Consider the following 19,904-nt stretch of genomic DNA (forward strand, 5'->3'; position numbering starts at 1 on the left):
TCTAACAACCATGGGTTCATTTATTAATAATCAGTCTACCGCTTGCCACTCCACTGCATTGTTTGCTTTGTAAACGCAACATCCAGGTTAGTCTATCTGATGATAAAAAAAAGAGTGAGAGAAAGACTAAGGCGTTTACCTGCTCCAATCAAAAAAACAAAAACAAAACAAATCAAACAAAAATATTAAAAACTAAAACTAAAACTAAAAAATATAAAAAAGATCATCATCATCTTCATTTCTAATTGTGCTGGCCCACTGTTACAGAGATCTTCCCTGGTAACATCTTCCAAGCATCTGATCCCATGTCAAAAAAGCATGGAGTCAGGCTGGCAGTGAAAGTGTCTGTGATGGTGTGTATGTGTGCGTTAGTATCAGCATCAGAGAATGACAGCTTTCCTTTGTCCCAGTCCAGATGCACTCTGATCCTCTGGAACGTCTGGGAGAGCTCCAGCCTGAGTTGATCTGTATCATATGACGGGCTGGATGCTACGTATTGTCCATCATCTAACCCTATTCCATACGTTCCATCCCATATTTCTATTGGATGATTGACCACAGACTCTGACACCACACCCATGAACCAGTCTGGATTGTCTCCAACCTCAACATCCCAGGTGTGAGTTCCCGAGTTAAAGCTCTCAGAGCCCAGGACATCGATGCTGTAAGCCCTCTCTGGGTTGTAAGGAACCCGCTGAAATGTGTTTTCATCCTTTTCCCCACTGGTCAGATCTTCAGAAATGACGCACGTTGGATGGGCAGTGTTTGGGTCCAGAATCACATGAGTGTAGGAGACCATCTTCTTCATCTTGAGCCAGACAGTGAAGCTCAGGTTGCCCATGTGTTTGGCCTCGTCTATCAGAGCCTCTGAGTCCCACTCTGGAACCTCCGGCAGGGGACGCTGGACGCTTTCCACTGTAGCCTTGTAGTTCTGCAGAAACGAGAGGTCTTCAGCTCTCAGCTCCTTCTCTACGGCTTTGACTCGGTCAGAAAGAGCTGCCATCTCTGGGCTCAGACCCTCCACCAACTCCTTTATCGCCTGAGTCTTCTCCTCCTCTTCCTCCCTCAGTGCAGCGATCCTGGCCGCCTCTTCCTTCTGGAGAAACTGGTGAAACTTCTCCTTAATCTGCCTCTCAGTGCGTTGGGCCTGGACCTTAATGTATTCTGCTGCTTGGTTTAACTCTCTTTTAAATCTATCAAAGGATGTCAGTTTCCACTTCAGTCCACTGAAGTCATCCAGTGATTTCTGAAGCGTCTTCTTGCATTCCAGTGCAGCTTCATTGACGGGCCTGATTCTGTGCTTGTGCTTGCGGTGTGTTTTTGAACGCAGGCAGAGAGCACACACTGGCTTCTGATGGTCCAGACAGAAGAGCTTGAGTTTCTCATTGTGCAGACTGCAGAGAGGCTCGGGATCAGATCCGGTTGAAGATCTCGGATCTCTCAACAGTAGGAAAGTCTCACACAGGTTCTTTAACACCAAGCTAACGGGCGGATCCTTGTTGCATATTTTCTTACAAATTGGACAGTCGTGTATTTGTCTCTGTCCCCACCAGGTCTGCAGGCAGGCTTTACAGAAGCTGTGACTGCATGACAAGACAACAGGCTCTCTGAAGACGTCATGGCAGATGAGACAGTGGAGATCCTCCTCTGATATGGAAGACATGTTCTCACTTGGGTGAAGCTGAAAACTCACCAGGCAAACAACTCAAACAGGAAGTGAGTCAGCCAGTTGTGGCACAACCTCCCTCCTCTAGAAAGTTCTGTTCACTTTGAGAAGCGTTTCTTTAAATGTCCTGTTCGGCGTGTGGAGTCAGCAACAGACTGAAGTGGCAGTAGTCCAGTATTCCCTGCCCTTTCTCAGTCGACTTTGTGGGTTTGGTTTGGGGGCGAAGCTTCTTTTATACTTTTGTGATGGTGGGAGGAGGGTCCAAACAATCCCCCGCCCCCCTCCTCGGCATTGATTGGCCAGATGTACAGAGCTGTGAAGTGGGCTGGGAATTGACCCTTTTCACGGGGGCCATTTTGTGTGGAAAAGGCAGGGTAAACACAGGTGCAAGCAAAACAGTAATGAGGGTTTCCAACTTACAGTCATGGAAGGTGGAAACCCTCATTAGTGTTTTGCTTGCACCTGTGTTTAGCCTGCCTTTTCCACACAAAATGGCCCCCGTGAAAATGGTCTATAGAGGGAGCTGCCTGTAATTTCTCCTCAGAACTGCTGTGTAGAAGAAGCTGCTGTGTAAAAAAAAACACTATAGCAGTTACTATAGGCAATGAGTTATTATAGAAACACTGTCTTTGAGATTTCCTTTTTATAACTAGTTACAATAGAGTTGGCTAATGTTGCAGAGTTGACGCCATGTTTATTGAATACCCTATGCCAGGGGTTTTCAAAGGCGGAGACTGTGGGCCTCCCCCAAGACAAACCTTGGAAAAAGGTTGCAACCCCCTCGCTCAATTCCTGGATGCTTATAGGATCATGATTATGCTATTTGATCCCATAGACACTCAACAGTTGAGCCAATATAGATTATATTGATATTGCTGTTTGACATACTTCAGACTGCACCAAATGCATCAAAAGGTCCGTCTGAAGGCATTTCTTTCCCCCTGACTGAAAATGGTCAAATTCCCCAAAACTGCTGTATCTCTCTTTAACCAAATCACACACATGTAGGCTATTCTATGAGATTTCCTTTTGATAACTAATTTAATAACTAATGTCATATTTTTCACTTCCATTCACTGAGCCTGCCCTGAAACTGCTTGGAGCCCCCCCAGGGGAAGGCCGCCTCCCATTTTGAAAACCCCTGCCCCTACGTTGAGATCAACGGGAGGAGCGACATGTTAGGGAGAATAGAACAACGCGCGATAATGCGTGACGTCAGGCTGGCCAGCTCTAGTGGCAGTGCCTGAGTTCTTCTAGAAGACAATAGAAAAACACGGGTTGCGAGCACACTCAACATCGATTAAAAACTCACTGGGTGCAGGACAAGCAAATAGTTCAGAGAAGGGAGAAGCCAGCACTCCAAATGTCTTTACGTATGATTTATTTTCCTCAAACCTGGGCAGCAGACAACAGACGTTTCAGTCAAAGAACGCTGAGGAAGGTCTTTGACTGAAACGTCCGTTGTCTGCTGCCCAGGTTTGAGGAAAATAAATCATATGAAAAGACATTTAGAGTGCTGGCTTCTCCCTTGTCTTCTTCTAGAAGACAACATGACACATTGTTGCTAATGGAGATGTTGAATGCTTTGGTTACTTTCATCTCCAGAGTACATCAAGGTGAATCAATATTTTCATCAAACAAAAGGGAAAGTAACTAACTGCATTTATTTTGGATGGTTCTGGTGGGATGCCACTTTATGCCATACTGTATATATATATATAATTTCCAATTTTCACCACACAGATATGTCCATATAATTGTCATATGAGCTTCTAACCTGTCATGCCGAGAAATCTTATTAGAATTAGAATTTGAGAGAGAGAGAACACCGGAGGAAATTTGTGTGAGATTTAATTTTAAGCCATAATCTTTTCAGCCCATTCTACTGGAGGTTTCCCAAGTCACCATATCCTACAGTAATGAAGGAATAAGAAGATTGGACATCAGATCATAAATCAGACCTACTGGTGTGATGGGAGGTTGAGGGAGAATGAGAGGCCTGTCCTTTTGTCTTTCATATGGTCAGTGATACTTGTTTAGGTCGTTGGATGGGGGTGGGGGGCGATGTGGGGGGGAGCTTGGGCTTGTAATTAGTGATGGATTTAAGCCTCGTCCAGACAGACGAGGGGTCGTTGCCTTTGTCTCCACTCCTGAAAGCCTCTTGCTCGTCTAAACCAGAGGTTCTCAAAGGACCCCTTGTGCTTGACTTTTAAATTGATAGGTTTGTTAGATTAGAATGTAATCCATGAACCATTTTAGATTTAAAGTATAAAATATTTTTGTTGAACTATGAAGCTTTTGCAAAAAAAAAGTTTTTAGTTTTATTTTCCTGAAAACTTTTCGCAGACCCCCTGGCAAAGTGCCATGGACCACTGGGGTCCCACGTACACGTACGCCTAGGGGTACAGGGGGCACTCTGGGAACCCAGAATCTTATCAGTCGACTAATATGACTCTGGGACAGACAGCTGATATGTCAGAGTTTCCACTGTATACTAATAATAATAATACATCAGATTTATATATCGCTTTTCCTAGTGCTCAAAGACACTTTACACCACAAGATAAAACAATCTTGCAATCTGATCGGCCAAACCACCTCCGGAGGTGGTCAGAAATGAATTGTGTACACTAGGGTTGTGCGATGTCACCAAAATATCGTGCAGGGACACTGTTCAGTCTTCCAGTTCAGTGCAGGGACATGGTTCAGTCTTTCAGTTCAGTGCATGCAGGGACATGGTTCAGTCTTTCAGTTCAGTGCAGGGACATGGTTCAGTGTTTCAGTTCAGTGCAGGGACATGGTTCAGTGTTTCAGTTCAGTGCAGGGACATGGTTCAGTGTTTCAGTTCAGTGCAGGGACATGGTTCAGTCTTCTTGCTGGCCACATTGCATCGCAGATTAAGCTGAAAATGAGCTTTCTAATAGATCTCAACAGGCACGTGACTTTTCGTGACGTAATTTGCCCCGGAAGTAAGTATATATACCCCCCCCCCCTTCCCCAGTTTTTACAGATATTACAATAAACAAATGCACAAGTGTGATCCCCATCATCCAAGTGTTATTTTCCCCCCAAATAATTCTATTCATATTATGTCCACAAGCTTGGGCTTGTAATTGGTGATGGACTTCAGCCTCGTCCAGACAGACGAGGGGTCGTTGTCAGAGAGGTGGTGTTGAAGTCCCTCTGAGTGCTGTCTTTTGGCCTCTTTCAATCAGTGCCTTGCCCAACGAGTACTTGGCCAATCTAAACCTGCCTTTGTCTCTCTACTCCTGAAAGCAGGGATGCAAACTAGTCACCTTTTCCAACCCAAAATAGGACACTTAAGTGAATGATTTCTGAGTGGTTTTGTGTCTGCCCCCGTATCTGTTACCTTTTTCACTATCCATGAGTTTGCATCCCTGTGAAAGCCTGTTGCTTGTCTAAACGGAGCCATCTGACTTTAGTTGTGAACCAGGGCTTGTAAAATGTCATCATTAGCCATTTAACATGCAGTGAAACTCCCGAAGATACCCAGACATCACTCTGATGGCCTGTATGTATACACACATGTTGTCCGTTGTGAGCGTGCTCCTGCAAACACAGACGTTACCCACCCAAGCCCCAAGTGCTGAGTCTGTGTCGCCTCTTGTTTAGAAGGAGTAGGATATCTGGACCCATTGCCAGAATAAAGCTTTAAAAAAATATATTTTCCATGGAGTGGAGAATTGCTTTCTATATATAAAACATGAAGGGTAACGCCGGGGAATGCCCTGACCTGATTCAATGGACATAGTCCAGAGTTCATGTATGGAAATGGATAATAAGTGTGCCACTTTCTTTAGTTAATTGTCCTACTAGATCTTTCAATAAGGGACCAGAGACCATAACTAAACACTGTGATGAAGAACATTTAAATCACATCAGCCTTTTATTTAGAGAATCAATAGTTTAATGTACTCAACATACATTTTCATTTCAGTTACACACTTCTTCTTTTTTAGTAGTGAGGTTAATTCTTGGGTTTATGAAATTTGCTATACAAATAAACTTGTCTTGCCTAGGGTGAACCAAACCCCCCCCCCCCAACGTAGCATAAAGCTTCAGTTAGATTTCATTTGTCAAACCAACATTTGTTCCAAAAGGAAATAAATTATGACGTTAATCAAAATAGCAAGGAAATATTTAGCTAATCAACACAGAGCTGCAAAGATCAGTTCATTCATTCATTTTGATAAACTGCCCTCATAGTGGGAATCTACATGGTTACTTTTGGCAAGACAAAAACTATTAGAACTTAAAGGGCCATATTTACAGAGCTAGAAGATTGACTGTATATAAATACACAATGCACTGTGTGCAAAGTTAGAACCAGCAGCTACATAAAAAAGTTCAAAGGGGGGGAACCTCACACAGGTTCCAACCCAACGGAGCTACTGCACAGAATCTGGTCCACTAAATCTGAGGTATACTGGAAGGTGGGGTCAGTCTCCACATTTAATATAGCTCAGTGGTCTAAACCAGAGGTGCCCAAATTGTTTCCTATGAAGGGCCACAATCACAAATTAATCTGGATGGATGGCTGTGGGCCAAAAATAAATGTTGATGTTATGTGCAATTACATTTCATTAAAATGTATTCTAATTTTATAGACAATTAAAATGTTCAAACTTCAGATGCAGCCAGGGATGCTCAGTTTGGCAATTCTTTCCTTTTCCAGATGAGTTAGAGCTGCTATCAGCACCAATATCACAATCAGATAGCTTTCCAAATACAGAATTAAGATATGAGGTCGAGTTACTTTTTCCTTTTATACTTTTATACTTTGAGAACATTTCAGAGCCTCTACTTTTACTTCCGTCAATTTGTTGAATCACTACTACTATTTTACCAGTGTTTTTTTTTTACACAACTGTACTTGCAATGTGTGTACTTTTCCCATCTCTGATGTCAAAGAAAACCAAACCAGATCCTTTCAATGCAATAGGGTTTTAATGAGATAAAATGTGTAAATGCATCTTCACACAATGAATACACGACAATACACAAACACAAGATCTTCTGTCAAGTCGTTAAAAACATTCAAGTCACCAAAGTACAAAATCAAGTCCCGCATCACCAGAAGTTCCCAAGTTGAGTCTGAAGCAATTAAAACAGTGACTCAAATCCCCACCTCTGGGTCCTACGATGGCAGGAATATAGTCAGAGCACTAAGACTCAACCTGCACCATTACTGCATCACTACTCTGATTACTGCCACTAATTAGATTCATGCAATAGCTTGATGACAACATTTTCATGATTTGAAGTAATGCAGTTTTTCTAACAACCATGGGTTCATTTATTAATAATCAGTCTACCGCTTGCCACTCCACTGCATTGTTTGCTTTGTAAACGCAACATCCAGGTTAGTCTATCTGATGATAAAAAAAAGAGTGAGAGAAAGACTAAGGCGTTTACCTGCTCCAATCAAAAAAACAAAAACAAAACAAATCAAACAAAAATATTAAAAACTAAAACTAAAACTAAAAAATATAAAAAAGATCATCATCATCTTCATCTCTAATTGTGCTGGCCCACTGTTACAGAGATCTTCCCTGGTAACATCTTCCAAGCATCTGATCCCATGTCAAAAAAGCATGGAGTCAGGCTGGCAGTGAAAGTGTCTGTGATGGTGTGTATGTGTGCGTTAGTATCAGCATCAGAGAATGACAGCTTTCCTTTGTCCCAGTCCAGATGCACTCTGATCCTCTGGAACGTCTGGGAGAGCTCCAGCCTGAGTTGATCTGTATCATATGACGGGCTGGATGCTACGTATTGTCCATCATCTAACCCTATTCCATACGTTCCATCCCATATTTCTATTGGATGATTGACCACAGACTCTGACACCACACCCATGAACCAGTCTGGATTGTCTCCAACCTCAACATCCCAGGTGTGAGTTCCCGAGTTAAAGCTCTCAGAGCCCAGGACATCGATGCTGTAAGCCCTCTCTGGGTTGTAAGGAACCCGCTGAAATGTGTTTTCATCCTTTTCCCCACTGGTCAGATCTTCAGAAATGACGCACGTTGGATGGGCAGTGTTTGGGTCCAGAATCACATGAGTGTAGGAGACCATCTTCTTCATCTTGAGCCAGACAGTGAAGCTCAGGTTGCCCATGTGTTTGGCCTCGTCTATCAGAGCCTCTGAGTCCCACTCTGGAACCTCCGGCAGGGGACGCTGGACGCTTTCCACTGTAGCCTTGTAGTTCTGCAGAAACGAGAGGTCTTCAGCTCTCAGCTCCTTCTCTACGGCTTTGACTCGGTCAGAAAGAGCTGCCATCTCTGGGCTCAGACCCTCCACCAACTCCTTTATCGCCTGAGTCTTCTCCTCCTCTTCCTCCCTCAGTGCAGCGATCCTGGCCGCCTCGTCCTTCTGGAGAAACTGGTGAAACTTCTCAAACTTCTCCTTAATCTGCCTCTCAGTGCGTTGGGCCTGGACCTTAATGTATTCTGCTGCTTGGTTTAACTCTCTTTTAAATCTATCAAAGGATTCCAGTTTCCACTTCAGTCCACTGAAGTCATCCAGTGATTTCTGAAGCGTCTTCTTGCATTCCAGTGCAGCTTCATTGACGGGCCTGATTCTGTGCTTGTGCTTGCGGTGTGTTTTTGAACGCAGGCAGAGAGCACACACTGGCTTCTGATGGTCCAGACAGAAGAGCTTGAGTTTCTCATTGTGCAGACTGCAGAGAGGCTCGGGATCAGATCCGGTTGAAGATCTCTGATCTCTCAACAGTAGGAAAGTCTCACACAGGTTCTTTAACACCAAGCTAACGGGCGGATCCTCGTTGCATATTTTCTTACAAATGGGACAGTCGTGTATTTGTCTCTGTCCCCACCAGGTCTGCAGGCAGGCTTTACAGAAGCTGTGACTGCATGACAAGACAACAGGCTCTCTGAAGACGTCATGGCAGATGAGACAGTAGAGATCCTCCTCTGATATGGAAGACATGTTCTCACTTGGGTGAAGCTGAAAACTCACCAGGCAAACAACTCAAACAGGAAGTGAGTCAGCCAGTTGGCACAACCTCCCTCCTCTAGAAAGTTCTGTTCACTTTGAGAAGCGTTTCTTTAAATCTCCTGTTCGGCGTGTGGAGTCAGCAACAGACTGAAGTGGCAGTTGTCCAGTATTCCCTGCCCTCCCTCAGTCGACTTTGTGGGTTTGGTTTGGGGGCGAAGCTTCTTTTATACTTTTGTGATGGTGGGAGGATGGTCCAAACAGCCCCCCGCCCCCCTCCTCGGCATTGATTGGCCAGATGTACAGAGCTGTGAAGTGGGCTGGGAATTGACCCTTTTCACAGGGGGCATTTTGTGTGGAAAAGGCAGGGTACACACAGGTGCAAGCAAAACAGTAATGAGGGTTTCCAACTTACAGTCATGGAAGGTGAAAACCCTCATTAGTGTTTTGCTTGCACCTGTGTTTAGCCTGCCTTTTCCACACAAAATGGCCCCCGTGAAAATGGTCTATAGAGGGAGCTGCCTGTAATTTCTCCTCAGAACTGCTGTGTAGAAGAAGCTGCTGTGTAAAAAAAAACACTATAGCAGTTACTATAGGCAATGAGTTATTATAGAAACACTGTCTATACGATTTCCTTTTTATAACTAGTTACAATAGAGTTGGCTAATGTTGCAGAGTTGACGCCATGTTTATTGAATACCCTATGCCAGGGGTTTTCAAAGTCGGAGACTGTGGGCCTCCCCCAAGACAAACCTTGGAAAAAGGTTGCAACCCCCTCGCTCAATTCCTGGATGCTTATAGGATCATGATTATGCTATTTGATCCCATAGACACTCAACAGTTGAGCCAATATAGATTATATTGATATTGCTGTTTGACATACTTCAGACTGCACCAAATGCATCAAAAGGTCCATCTGAAGGCATTTCTTTCCCCCTGACTGAAAATGGTCAAATTCCCCAAAACTGCTGTATATCTCTTTAACCAAATCACACACATGTAGGCTATTCTATGAGATTTCCTTTTGATAACTAATTTCATAACTAATGTCATATTTTTCACTTCCATTCACTGAGCCTGCCCTGAAACTGCTTGGACCCCCCCCAGGGGAAGGCCGCCTCCCATTTTGAAAACCCCTGCCCCTATGTTGAGATCAACGGGAGGAGCGACGTGTTAGGGAGAATAGAACAACGCGCGATAATGCGTGACGTCAGGCTGGCCAGCTCTAGTGGCAGTGCCTGAGTTCTTCTAGAAGACAATAGAAAAACACGGGTTGCGAGCACACTCAACATCGATTAAAAACTCACTGGGTGCAGGACAAGCAAATAGTTCAGAGAAGGGAGAAGCCAGCACTCCAAATGTCTTTACGTATGATTTATTTTCCTCAAACCTGGGCAGCAGACAACAGACGTTTCAGTCAAAGAACGCTGAGGAAGGTCTTTGACTGAAACGTCCGTTGTCTGCTGCCCAGGTTTGAGGAAAATAAATCATATGAAAAGACATTTAGAGTGCTGGCTTCTCCCTTGTCTTCTTCTAGAAGACAACATGACACATTGTTGCTAATGGAGATGTTGAATGCTTTGGTTACTTTCATCTCCAGAGTACATCAAGGTGAATCAATATTTTCATCAAACAAAAGGGAAAGTAACTAACTGCATTTATTTTGGATGGTTCTGGTGGGATGCCACTGTATGCCATACTGTATATATATATATAATTTCCAATTTTCACCACACAGATATGTCCATATAATTGTCATATGAGCTTCTAACCTGTCATGCCGAGAAATCTTATTAGAATTAGAATTTGAGAGAGAGAGAACACCGGAGGAAATTTGTGTGACATTTAATTTTAAGCCATAATCTTTTCAGCCCATTCTACTGGAGGTTTCCCAAGTCACCATATCCTACAGTAATGAAGGAATAAGAAGATTGGACATCAGATCATAAATCAGACCTACTGGTGTGATGGGAGGTTGAGGGAGAATGAGAGGTCTGTCCTTTTGTCTTTCATATGGTCAGTGATACTTGTTTAGGTCGTTGGATGGGGGTGGGGGGCGATGTGGGGGGGAGCTTGGGCTTGTAATTAGTGATGGATTTAAGCCTCGTCCAGACAGACGAGGGGTCGTTGCCTTTGTCTCCACTCCTGAAAGCCTCTTGCTCGTCTAAACCAGAGGTTCTCAAAGGACCCCTTGTGCTTGACTTTTAAATTGATAGGTTTGTTAGATTAGAATGTAATCCATGAACCATTTTAGATTTAAAGTATAAAATATTTTTGTTGAACTATGAAGCTTTTGCAAAAAAAAAGTTTTTCGTTTTATTTTCCTGAAAACTTTTCGCAGACCCCCTGGCAAAGTGCCATGGACCACTGGGGGTCCCCGGACCCCCATTTGAGAACCACTGGTCTAAACCACTGGTTTCCAAACTGGGGTACACGTACGCCCAGGGGTACAGGGGGCACTCTGGGAACCCAGAGTCTTTTCAGTCGACTAATATGACTCTGGGACAGACAGCTGATATGTCAGAGTTTCCACTGTATACTACTAATAATAATACATCAGATTTACTGTATATAGTGCTTTTCCTAGTGCTCAAAGACACTTTACACCACAAGATAAAACAATCTTCCAATCTGATCGACCAAACCACCTCCGGAGGTGGTCAGAAATGCATTGTGTACACTAGGGTTGTGTGATGTCACCAAAATATCGTGCAGGGACACGGTTCAGTCTTCCAGTTCAGTGCATGCAGGGACATGGTTCAGTGTTTCAGTTCAGTGCAGGGACATGGTTCAGTGTTTCAGTTCAGTGCAGGGACATGGTTCAGTCTTTCAGTTCAGTGCAGGGACATGGTTCAGTCTTTCAGTTCAGTGCAGGGACATGGTTCAGTCTTTCAGTTCAGTGCAGGGACATGGTTCAGTCTTCCAGTTCAGTGCAGGGACATGGTTCAGTGTTTCAGTTCAGTGCAGGGACATGGTTCAGTGTTTCAGTTCAGTGCAGGGACATGGTTCAGTGTTTCAGTTCAGTGCAGGACATGGTTCAGTCTTTCAGTTCAGTGCAGGACATGGTTCAGTGTTTCAGTTCAGTGCAGGGACATGGTTCAGTGTTTCAGTTCAGTGCAGGGACATGGTTCAGTGTTTCAGTTCAGTGCAGGGACATGGTTCAGTGTTTCAGTTCAGTGCAGGGACATGGTTCAGTCTTTCAGTTCAGTGCAGGGACATGGTTCAGTGTTTCAGTTCAGTGCAGGGACATGGTTCAGTGTTTCAGTTCAGTGCAGGGACATGGTTCAGTGTTTCAGTTCAGTGCAGGGACATGGTTCAGTGTTTCAGTTCAGTGCAGGGACATGGTTCAGTCTTCTTGCTGGCCACATTGCATCGCAGATTAAGCTGAAAATGAGCTTTCTAATAGATCTCAACAGGCACGTCACTTTTCGTGACGTAATTTGCCCCGGAAGTAAGTATATATACCCGCCCCCCCCTTCCCCAGTTTTTACAGATATTACAATAAACAAATGCACAAGTGTGATCCCCATCATCCAAGTGTTATTTTCCCCCCAAATAATTCTATTCATATTATGTCCACAAGCTTGGGCTTGTAATTGGTGATGGACTTCAGCCTCGTCCAGACAGACGAGGGGTCGTTGTCAGAGAGGTGGTGTTGAAGTCCCTCTGAGTGCTGTCTTTTGGCCTCTTTCAATCAGTGCCTTCAACGAGTACTTGGCCAATCTAAACCTGCCTTTGTCTCTACTCCTGAAAGCAGGGATGCAAACTAGTCACCTTTTCCAACCCAAAATAGGACACTTAAGTGAATGATTTCTGAGTGGTTTTGTGTCTGCCATCGTATCTGTTACCTTTTTCACTATCCATGAGTTTGCATCCCTGTGAAAGCCTGTTGCTTGTCTAAACGGAGCCATCTGACTTTAGCTGTGAACCAGGGCTTGTAAAATGTCATCATTAGCCATTTAACATGCAGTGAAACTCCCGAAGATACCCAGACATCACTCGGATGGCCTGTATGTATAGACACATTTTGTCCGTTGTGAGCGCGCTCCCGCAAACACAGACGTTACCCACCCAAGCCCCAAGTGCTGAGTCTGTGTCGCCTCTTGTTTAGAAGGAGTAGGATATCTGGACCCATTGCCAGAATAAAGCATTCCCTGGATAACCCCGGGGAATGCCCTGACCTGATTCAATGGACATAGTCCAGAGTTCATGTATGGAAATGGATAATAAGTGTGCCACTTTCTTTAGTTATCCTACTAGATCTTTCAATAAGGGACCAGAGACCATAACTAAACACTGTGATAGAACATTTAAATCACATCAGTCTTTAAAGAATCAATAGTTTAATGTACTTAACATTAGGGATGCAGCGGTATACCGTTTGAAGTTATACCGCGGTTTGAAAACGTCACGGTATCAAAACCACTAAAATTTGCCGTCATACCTTCCCCACAGTATCAGCTGTTTCCCCAAAACAAAGTGCCCAGGTCACTTGCAGAGTGCAGCTTACGCGGCCCCTCCCCTGGCTGCATGACTACCTAGACTAGAGCACAGTAGAGGGGAGCCGCAAGGACCCCCCTGAACCTTCCCCCATCTAAAAAGACGACGTCGGCTGTATGGGAATATTTCGGCTATTGTAAAAACACAAATGGTCCGCAATACCGCGATACCGTGAAACCGTGGTATTTTTGTCCAAGGTTATCATACCGTCAAAAACTCATACCGTTGCATCCCTACTCAACATACATTTTCATTTCAGTTACACACTTCTTCTTTTTTAGTAGTGAGGTTAATTCTTGGGTTTATGAAATTTGCTATACAAATAAACTTGTCTTGCCTAGGGTGAACCAAACCCCCCCCCCACCCCCCCCCCCAACGTAGCATAAAGCTTCAGTTAGATTTCATTTGTCAAACCAACATTTGTTCCAAAAGGAAATAAATGATGACGTTAATCAAAATAGCAAGGAAATATTTAGCTAATCAACACAGAGCTGCAAAGATCAGTTCATTCATTCATTTTGATAAACTGCCCTCATGGTGGGAATCTACATGGTTACTTTTGGCAAGACAAAAACTATTAGAACTTAAAGGGCCATATTTACAGAGCTAGAAGATTGACTGTATATAAATACACAGCGCACTGTGTGCAAAGCTAGAACCAGCAGCTACATACAAAGGTTCAAAGGGGGGGACCTCACACAGGTTCCAACCCAACGGAGCTACTGCACAGAATCTGGTCCACTAAATCTGAGGTATACTGGAAGGTGGGGTGAGGCTCTACATTTAATATAGCTCAGTGGTCTAAACCAGAGGTGCCCAAATTGTTTCCTATGAAGGGCCACAAATTAATCTGGATGGATGGCTGTGGGCCAAAAATAAATGTTGATGTTATGTGCAATTACATTTCATTAAAATGTATTCTAATTTATAGACAATTTACATCTTCAATCTTCAGATGCAGCCAGGGATGCTCAGTTTGGCAATTCTTTCCTTTTCCAGATGAGTTAGAGCTGCTATCAGCACCAATATCACAATCAGATACAGACAGCTTTCCAAATACAGAATTTAGATAAGATATATGAGGTCGAGTTACTTTTTCCTTTTATACTTTTATACTTTGAGTACATTTCAGAGCCTCTACTTTTACTTCCGTCAATTTGTTGAATCACTACTACTATTTTACCAGTCTTTTTTTTTTACACAACTGTATTTGCAATGTGTGTACTTTTCCCATCTCTGATGTCAAAGAAAACCAAACCAGATCCTTTCAATGCAATAGGGTTTTAATGAGATAAAATGTGTAAATGCATCTTCACACAATGAATACACGACAATACACAAACACAAGTCACCAAAGTACAAAATCAAGTCCCGCATCACCAGAAGTTCCCAAGTTGAGTCTGAAGCAATTAAAACAGTGACTCAAATCCCCACCTCTGGGTCCTACAATGGCAGGAATATAGTCAGAGCACTAAGACTCAACCTGCACCATTACTGCATCACTACTCTGATTACTGCCACTAATTAGATTCATGCAATAGCTTGATGACAACATGTTCATGATTTGAAATAATGCAGTTTTTCTAACAACCATGGGTTCATTTATTAATAATCAGTCTAGCGCTTGCCGCTCCACTGCATTGTTTGCTTTGTAAACGCAACATCCAGGTTAGTCTATCTGATGATAAAAAAAAAGAGTGAAAGAAAGACTAAGGCGTTTACCTGCTCCAATCAAAAAAAATATTAAAAACTAAAAAATATAAAAAAGATCATCATTATCTTCATCTCTAATTGTGCTGGCCCACTGTTACAGAGACCTTCCCTGGTAAAATCTTCCAAGCATCTGATCCCATGAAAAAGCATGGAGTCAGGCTGGCAGTGAAAGTGTCTGTGATGGTGTGTATGTGTGCATTAGTATCAGCATCAGAGAATGACAGCTTTCCTTTGTCCCAGTCCAGATGCACTCTGATCTTCTGGAACCTCTGGGAGAGCTTCAGCCTGAGTTCATCTGTATCATATGACGGGCTGGATGCTGTGTATTCTCCAGCAGCAGATAACCCTATTCCATACATTCCATCCCATATCTCTAATGCATGTATGGCCACAGACTCTGACACCACACCCATGAACCATTTTGAATTGTCTCCAACCTCAACATCCCAGCTGTGAGTTCCCGTGTTAAAGCTCTCAGAGCCCAGGACATCGATGCAGTAAGCCCTCTCTGGGTTGTCAGGAACCCGCTGAAATGTGTTTTCATCACTTTCCCCACTGGTCAGATCTTCAGAAATGACGCACGTGGGATTGGCAGTGTTTGGGTCCAGAATCACATGAGTGTAGGAGACCATCTTCTTCATCTTGTCCCAGACAGTGAAGCTCAGGTTGCCCATGTGTTTGGCCTCGTCTATCAGAGCCCCTGAGTCCCATTCTGGATCCTCCGGCAGGGGACGCTGGACGCTTTCCACTGTAGCCTTGTAGTTCTGCAGAAACGAGAGGTCTTCAGCTCTCAGCTCCTTCTCTACGGCTTTGACTCGGTCAGAAAGAGCTGCTATCTCTGGGCTCAGACCCTCCACCAACTCCTTTATCGCCTGACTCTTCTCCTCCTCTTCCTCCCTCAGTGCAGCGATCCTGGCCTCCTCTTCCTCTTGAAGAAACTGGTGAAACTTCTCAAACTTCTCCTTAATCTGCCTCTCAGTGCGTTGGGCCTGGACCTTAATGTATTCTGCTGCTTGCTCGAACTGTCTTTTAAATATATTAAAGGATTTCAGTTTCCACTTCAGTCCACTGAAGTCCTCCAGTGATTTCTGAAGCGTCTTCTTGCATTCCAGTGCAGCTTCATTGACGGGCCTGATTCTGTGCTTGTGCTTGCGGTGTGTTTTTGAACGCAGGCAGAGAGCACACACTGGCTTCTGATGGTCCAGACAGAAGAGCTTGAGTTTCTCATTGTGCAGACTGCAGAGAGGCTCGGGATCAGATCCGGTTGAAGATCTCGGATCTCTCAACAGTAGGAAAGTCTCACACAGGTTCTTTAACACCAAGCTAATGGGCGGATTCTCGTTGCATATTTTCTTACAAATGGGACAGTCGTGTATTTGTCTCTGTCCCCACCAGGTCTGCAGGCAGGCTTTACAGAAGCTGTGACTGCATGACAAGACAACAGGCTCTCTGAAGATGTCATGGCAGATGAGACAGTAGAGGTCCTCCTCTGATATGGAAGACATGTCCTCACTTGGGTGAAGCTGAAAACTCACCAGGCAAACAACTCAAACAGGAAGTGAGTCAGCCAGTTGTGGCACAACCTCCCTCCTCCCGAAAGTTCTGTTCACTTTGAGAAGCGTTTCTTTAAATCTCCTGTTCGGTGTGTGGAGTCAGCAACAGACTGAAGTGGCAGTAGTCCAGTATTCCCTGCCCTCCCTCAGTCGACTTTGTGGCTTTGGTTTGGGGGCGAAGCTTCTTTTATACTTTTGTGATGGTGGGAGGAGGGTCCAAACAACCCCCCGCCCCCCTCCTCGGCATTGATTGGCCAGATGTACAGAGCTGTGAAGTGGGCTGGGAATTGACCCTTTTCACGGGGGCCATTTTGTGTGGAAAAGGCAGGGTAAACACAGGCATGGCCGTAACTAGCTATGAGGACGGGGAGGTCCGGACCTCCCCTAATATTTCAGCCTGCAAAAAAAAAAAAAAAATTTTTTTTTTTTTTTTTGCAGGCCAGGCCACTCACTGAACAGCAGGCCAGGCGCCGCCTACTGGTTTACTAGTGGTTTTATTACTTTATTCAGGTTTAAAGTGGGTGCATCTCATTGTAATCATGCATGATGCCAATTGCCAAGCTCCCGAAGTCAGGTATGCAGGTGGCTATATGCATGGTTTCAGTTTCATGACCCAATAAGTAACAAAAAGAGGTGGTGTAAAGTTAAAAACAACATAATATATTTTATTTTATTTTTCAATCGTTCCTATCAGGAATAAATAAATGTCCCTCTGTATGTTTTTTTTTATTATCGATGATGACTTTGTGTGTTGTGTACGGCTTGGGTTGTGTACCTGTGTTTGTAGGTGTCATTTTGATATGAATTTGGCTAAAACAGTTTGTGTTTGTTAGTTACAATTATGTTGACAGGAGAGCTGAGCAGGTGGTGACATGAAAGAGAATATACTGAATAATGACATCACAACAGTATAATCCTAATGTTGATTTAAAATGATATATTACTCTAAATATGGCTAAAAAAGGGGGGGGGGGAAACTCAAAATTTTTTGCGAGCGAATCCGCCTCCCCTTGCTGGACCTCCCCTATTTCGGAACTCTGGTTACGGCCCTGAACACAGGTGCAAGCAAAACAGTAATGAGGGTTTCCAACTTACAGTCATGGAAGGTGGAAACCCTCATTAGTGTTTTGCTTGCACCTGTGTTTAGCCTGCCTTTTCCACACAAAATGGCCCCCGTGAAAATGGTCTATAGAGGGAGCTGCCTGTAATTTCTCCTCAGAACTGCTGTGTAGAAGAAGCTGCTGTGTAAAAAAAACACTATAGCAGTTACTATAGGCAATGAGTTATTATAGAAACACTGTCTATACGATTTCCTTTTGATAACTAGTTACAATAGAGTTGGCTAATGTTGCAGAGTTGACGCCATGTTTATTGAGTACCCTATGCCAGGGGTTTTCAAAGGCGGAGACTGTGGGCCTCCCCCAAGACAAACCTTGGAAAAAGGTTGCAACCCCCTCGCTCAATTCCTGGATGCTTATAGGATCATGATTATTCTATTTGATCCCATAGACACTCAACAGTTGAGCCAATATAGATGATATTGATATTGCTGTTTGACATACTTCAGACTGCACCAAATGCATCAAAAGGTCCGTCTGAAGGCATTTCTTTCCCCCTGACTGAAAATGGTCAAATTCCCCAAAACTGCTGCATCTCTCTTGAACCAAATCACACACATGTAGGCTATTCTATGAGATTTCCTTTTGATAACTCATTTCATAACTAATGTCATATTTTTCACTTCCATTCACTGAGCCTGCCTACATTTTTCTCGTCTTTATTTTTAGAAACATTAAAATACTCATGAGAGAGCTCAGTCATTAAAAAGTATATATATATATATATATATATATATATATATATATATATATATATATATATATATATATATATTCATTCATTCATACTTGTTTAGGTCGTTGGTCCGGTAGGGGGGGGTATGGGGGGGAGCTTGGGCTTGTAATTGTTGATGCCCTTAAGCCTCGTCCAGACAGACGAGGGGTCGTTGGCAGAGAGGTGGTGTTGAAGTCCCTCAGAGTGCTGTCGTTTGGAGGACGGTGCTCACGCGCCAGCGCAAGCAGAGGCTGCCTGCAGTTACTCTAACGGCCACCGGTGTCAGTAAGAGTCAGAAGTTACGGAATGGGCCTTTAAGCTATCGAACGAAATAACCCAGTACCAAGTTGTACCGAAACTTTCAAACAATCCATTCAAACAATACCTTTATTTGATCCTTTTTGTACACAGATCAAGAAAGATAAACACTATTCGTATGGTTTTGCTCGCAGCCAATCACAAAACGTTCTTCAACGCAACGTGTGATTGGCCCACTACTGCAGCAGCTACAACCCATACCGTCTGTTGTGGTGAAGTTGAGCGCGGTGTAGGTGACAGTTGGTAGTTCAGCGTGTCGAGATGCCACCAGAAGGTTCAAAAGTATGCTACACAAAAGGGTATTGAATTAAGTAGCCTACTCTCTCTTTTTTTAATTAGGTTTTTTCCGAATTTCCACACAGTTTCTCCCCAATTGTACTTGGCCAATTTTTGCCTCTGCTGCCCCGGTCACTGCTCCACCCTCTGCCGATCTGGGGAGAGCCGAGACTAGCACCATGCTTCCTCCGACACATGCGCAGTAGCCCGCTGCTTCTTTTCACCTCACAGCGGGGAGCTTCACCGGCAGGACGTAGCACGTGGGAGGATCACGCTATTCCCACCAGTTCCATTCTGCACCGAACAGGCGCCCCGACCGACAGGCGCGAGTGCATTAACACTTTGAGTGCCACGGCCCTTGGGCAAAAGGTGCTGTACTGTGCCACATAGGCCGCAATGCATTTTAATATAGCCATATCATTTTTTGTGTTCCTCTTATATGGACAACCAATAGCCTCAATGAAACTTTGAACCCTTCTGTTTCATTAAAAAAAAAAACTGTGTTTATAAACCGTTCCATTTTGGAAATACACCTCTCTGAAAAAGAGTGTTTTCGACCGAAAAGAGCATGCTGAAATTAGTTTTTGAGATAATCACATCTTTATGTTAGAAAGGCGACAGAATGAATTCTGCTTTGAGTTCGAGCCTGCTGCTTGCTGCCTGGGTGTGTGTGTGTCAATGGTTGTATGCTGTTAGTGCCCTGCGTGCCCACCCCCCTCCTCCCCCTCCTCCGTGGTGGGAGGAGTCGAGTGTCTCTGCTCTGCGGTTTGCTCTGTTTGCTCTGAACTGAAAAGTCCGCTGACTGCATCCCCCGCTCCTTCACAGCGTGTCCTCGGCTCCCAGCCGAGAACAATGTAACCCCTCAGAAAGACGCCGCTGTCGCCGTGTCGGCAACTAAATCATATGGATGGACCATCGCAGCGCACACGGATGGGGCTCAACCGTGGCAGCAGATGACTGCTGTTCACAGGCACAGCCAAGTAACGTTATGCTTCAAGCATATCAATCGCGATTTCCGTTTCCTCATGACTTCTTCTCTCTTTTCTCCTGGCCTCTGTCTAATCGGGAGG

General features: G+C 44.1%; 2 protein-coding genes across 5 annotated transcripts in view; one reads left to right on the forward strand and one right to left on the reverse strand.

Moving 5' to 3' along the window:
- galnt14 (UDP-N-acetyl-alpha-D-galactosamine:polypeptide N-acetylgalactosaminyltransferase 14 (GalNAc-T14)) overlaps positions 1–19,904 on the forward strand; it is a 238,282-nt gene that overhangs the window by 108,291 nt on the left and 110,087 nt on the right. The gene's annotated exons all lie outside the window — the stretch shown is intronic.
- Positions 14,929–16,359, reverse strand: LOC310782951 (E3 ubiquitin-protein ligase TRIM39-like; the record flags this gene model as incomplete). Its single annotated transcript, XM_083643733.1, has 1 exon — positions 14,929–16,359. The coding sequence occupies one exon, from the start codon at positions 16,357–16,359 to the stop codon at positions 14,929–14,931; it is 1,431 nt and encodes a 476-aa protein (XP_083499859.1).

This window comes from Poromitra crassiceps (genome assembly GCF_964638095.1).
Source record: "Poromitra crassiceps genome assembly, chromosome: 9".
NCBI lineage: Eukaryota > Metazoa > Chordata > Actinopteri > Beryciformes > Melamphaidae > Poromitra > Poromitra crassiceps.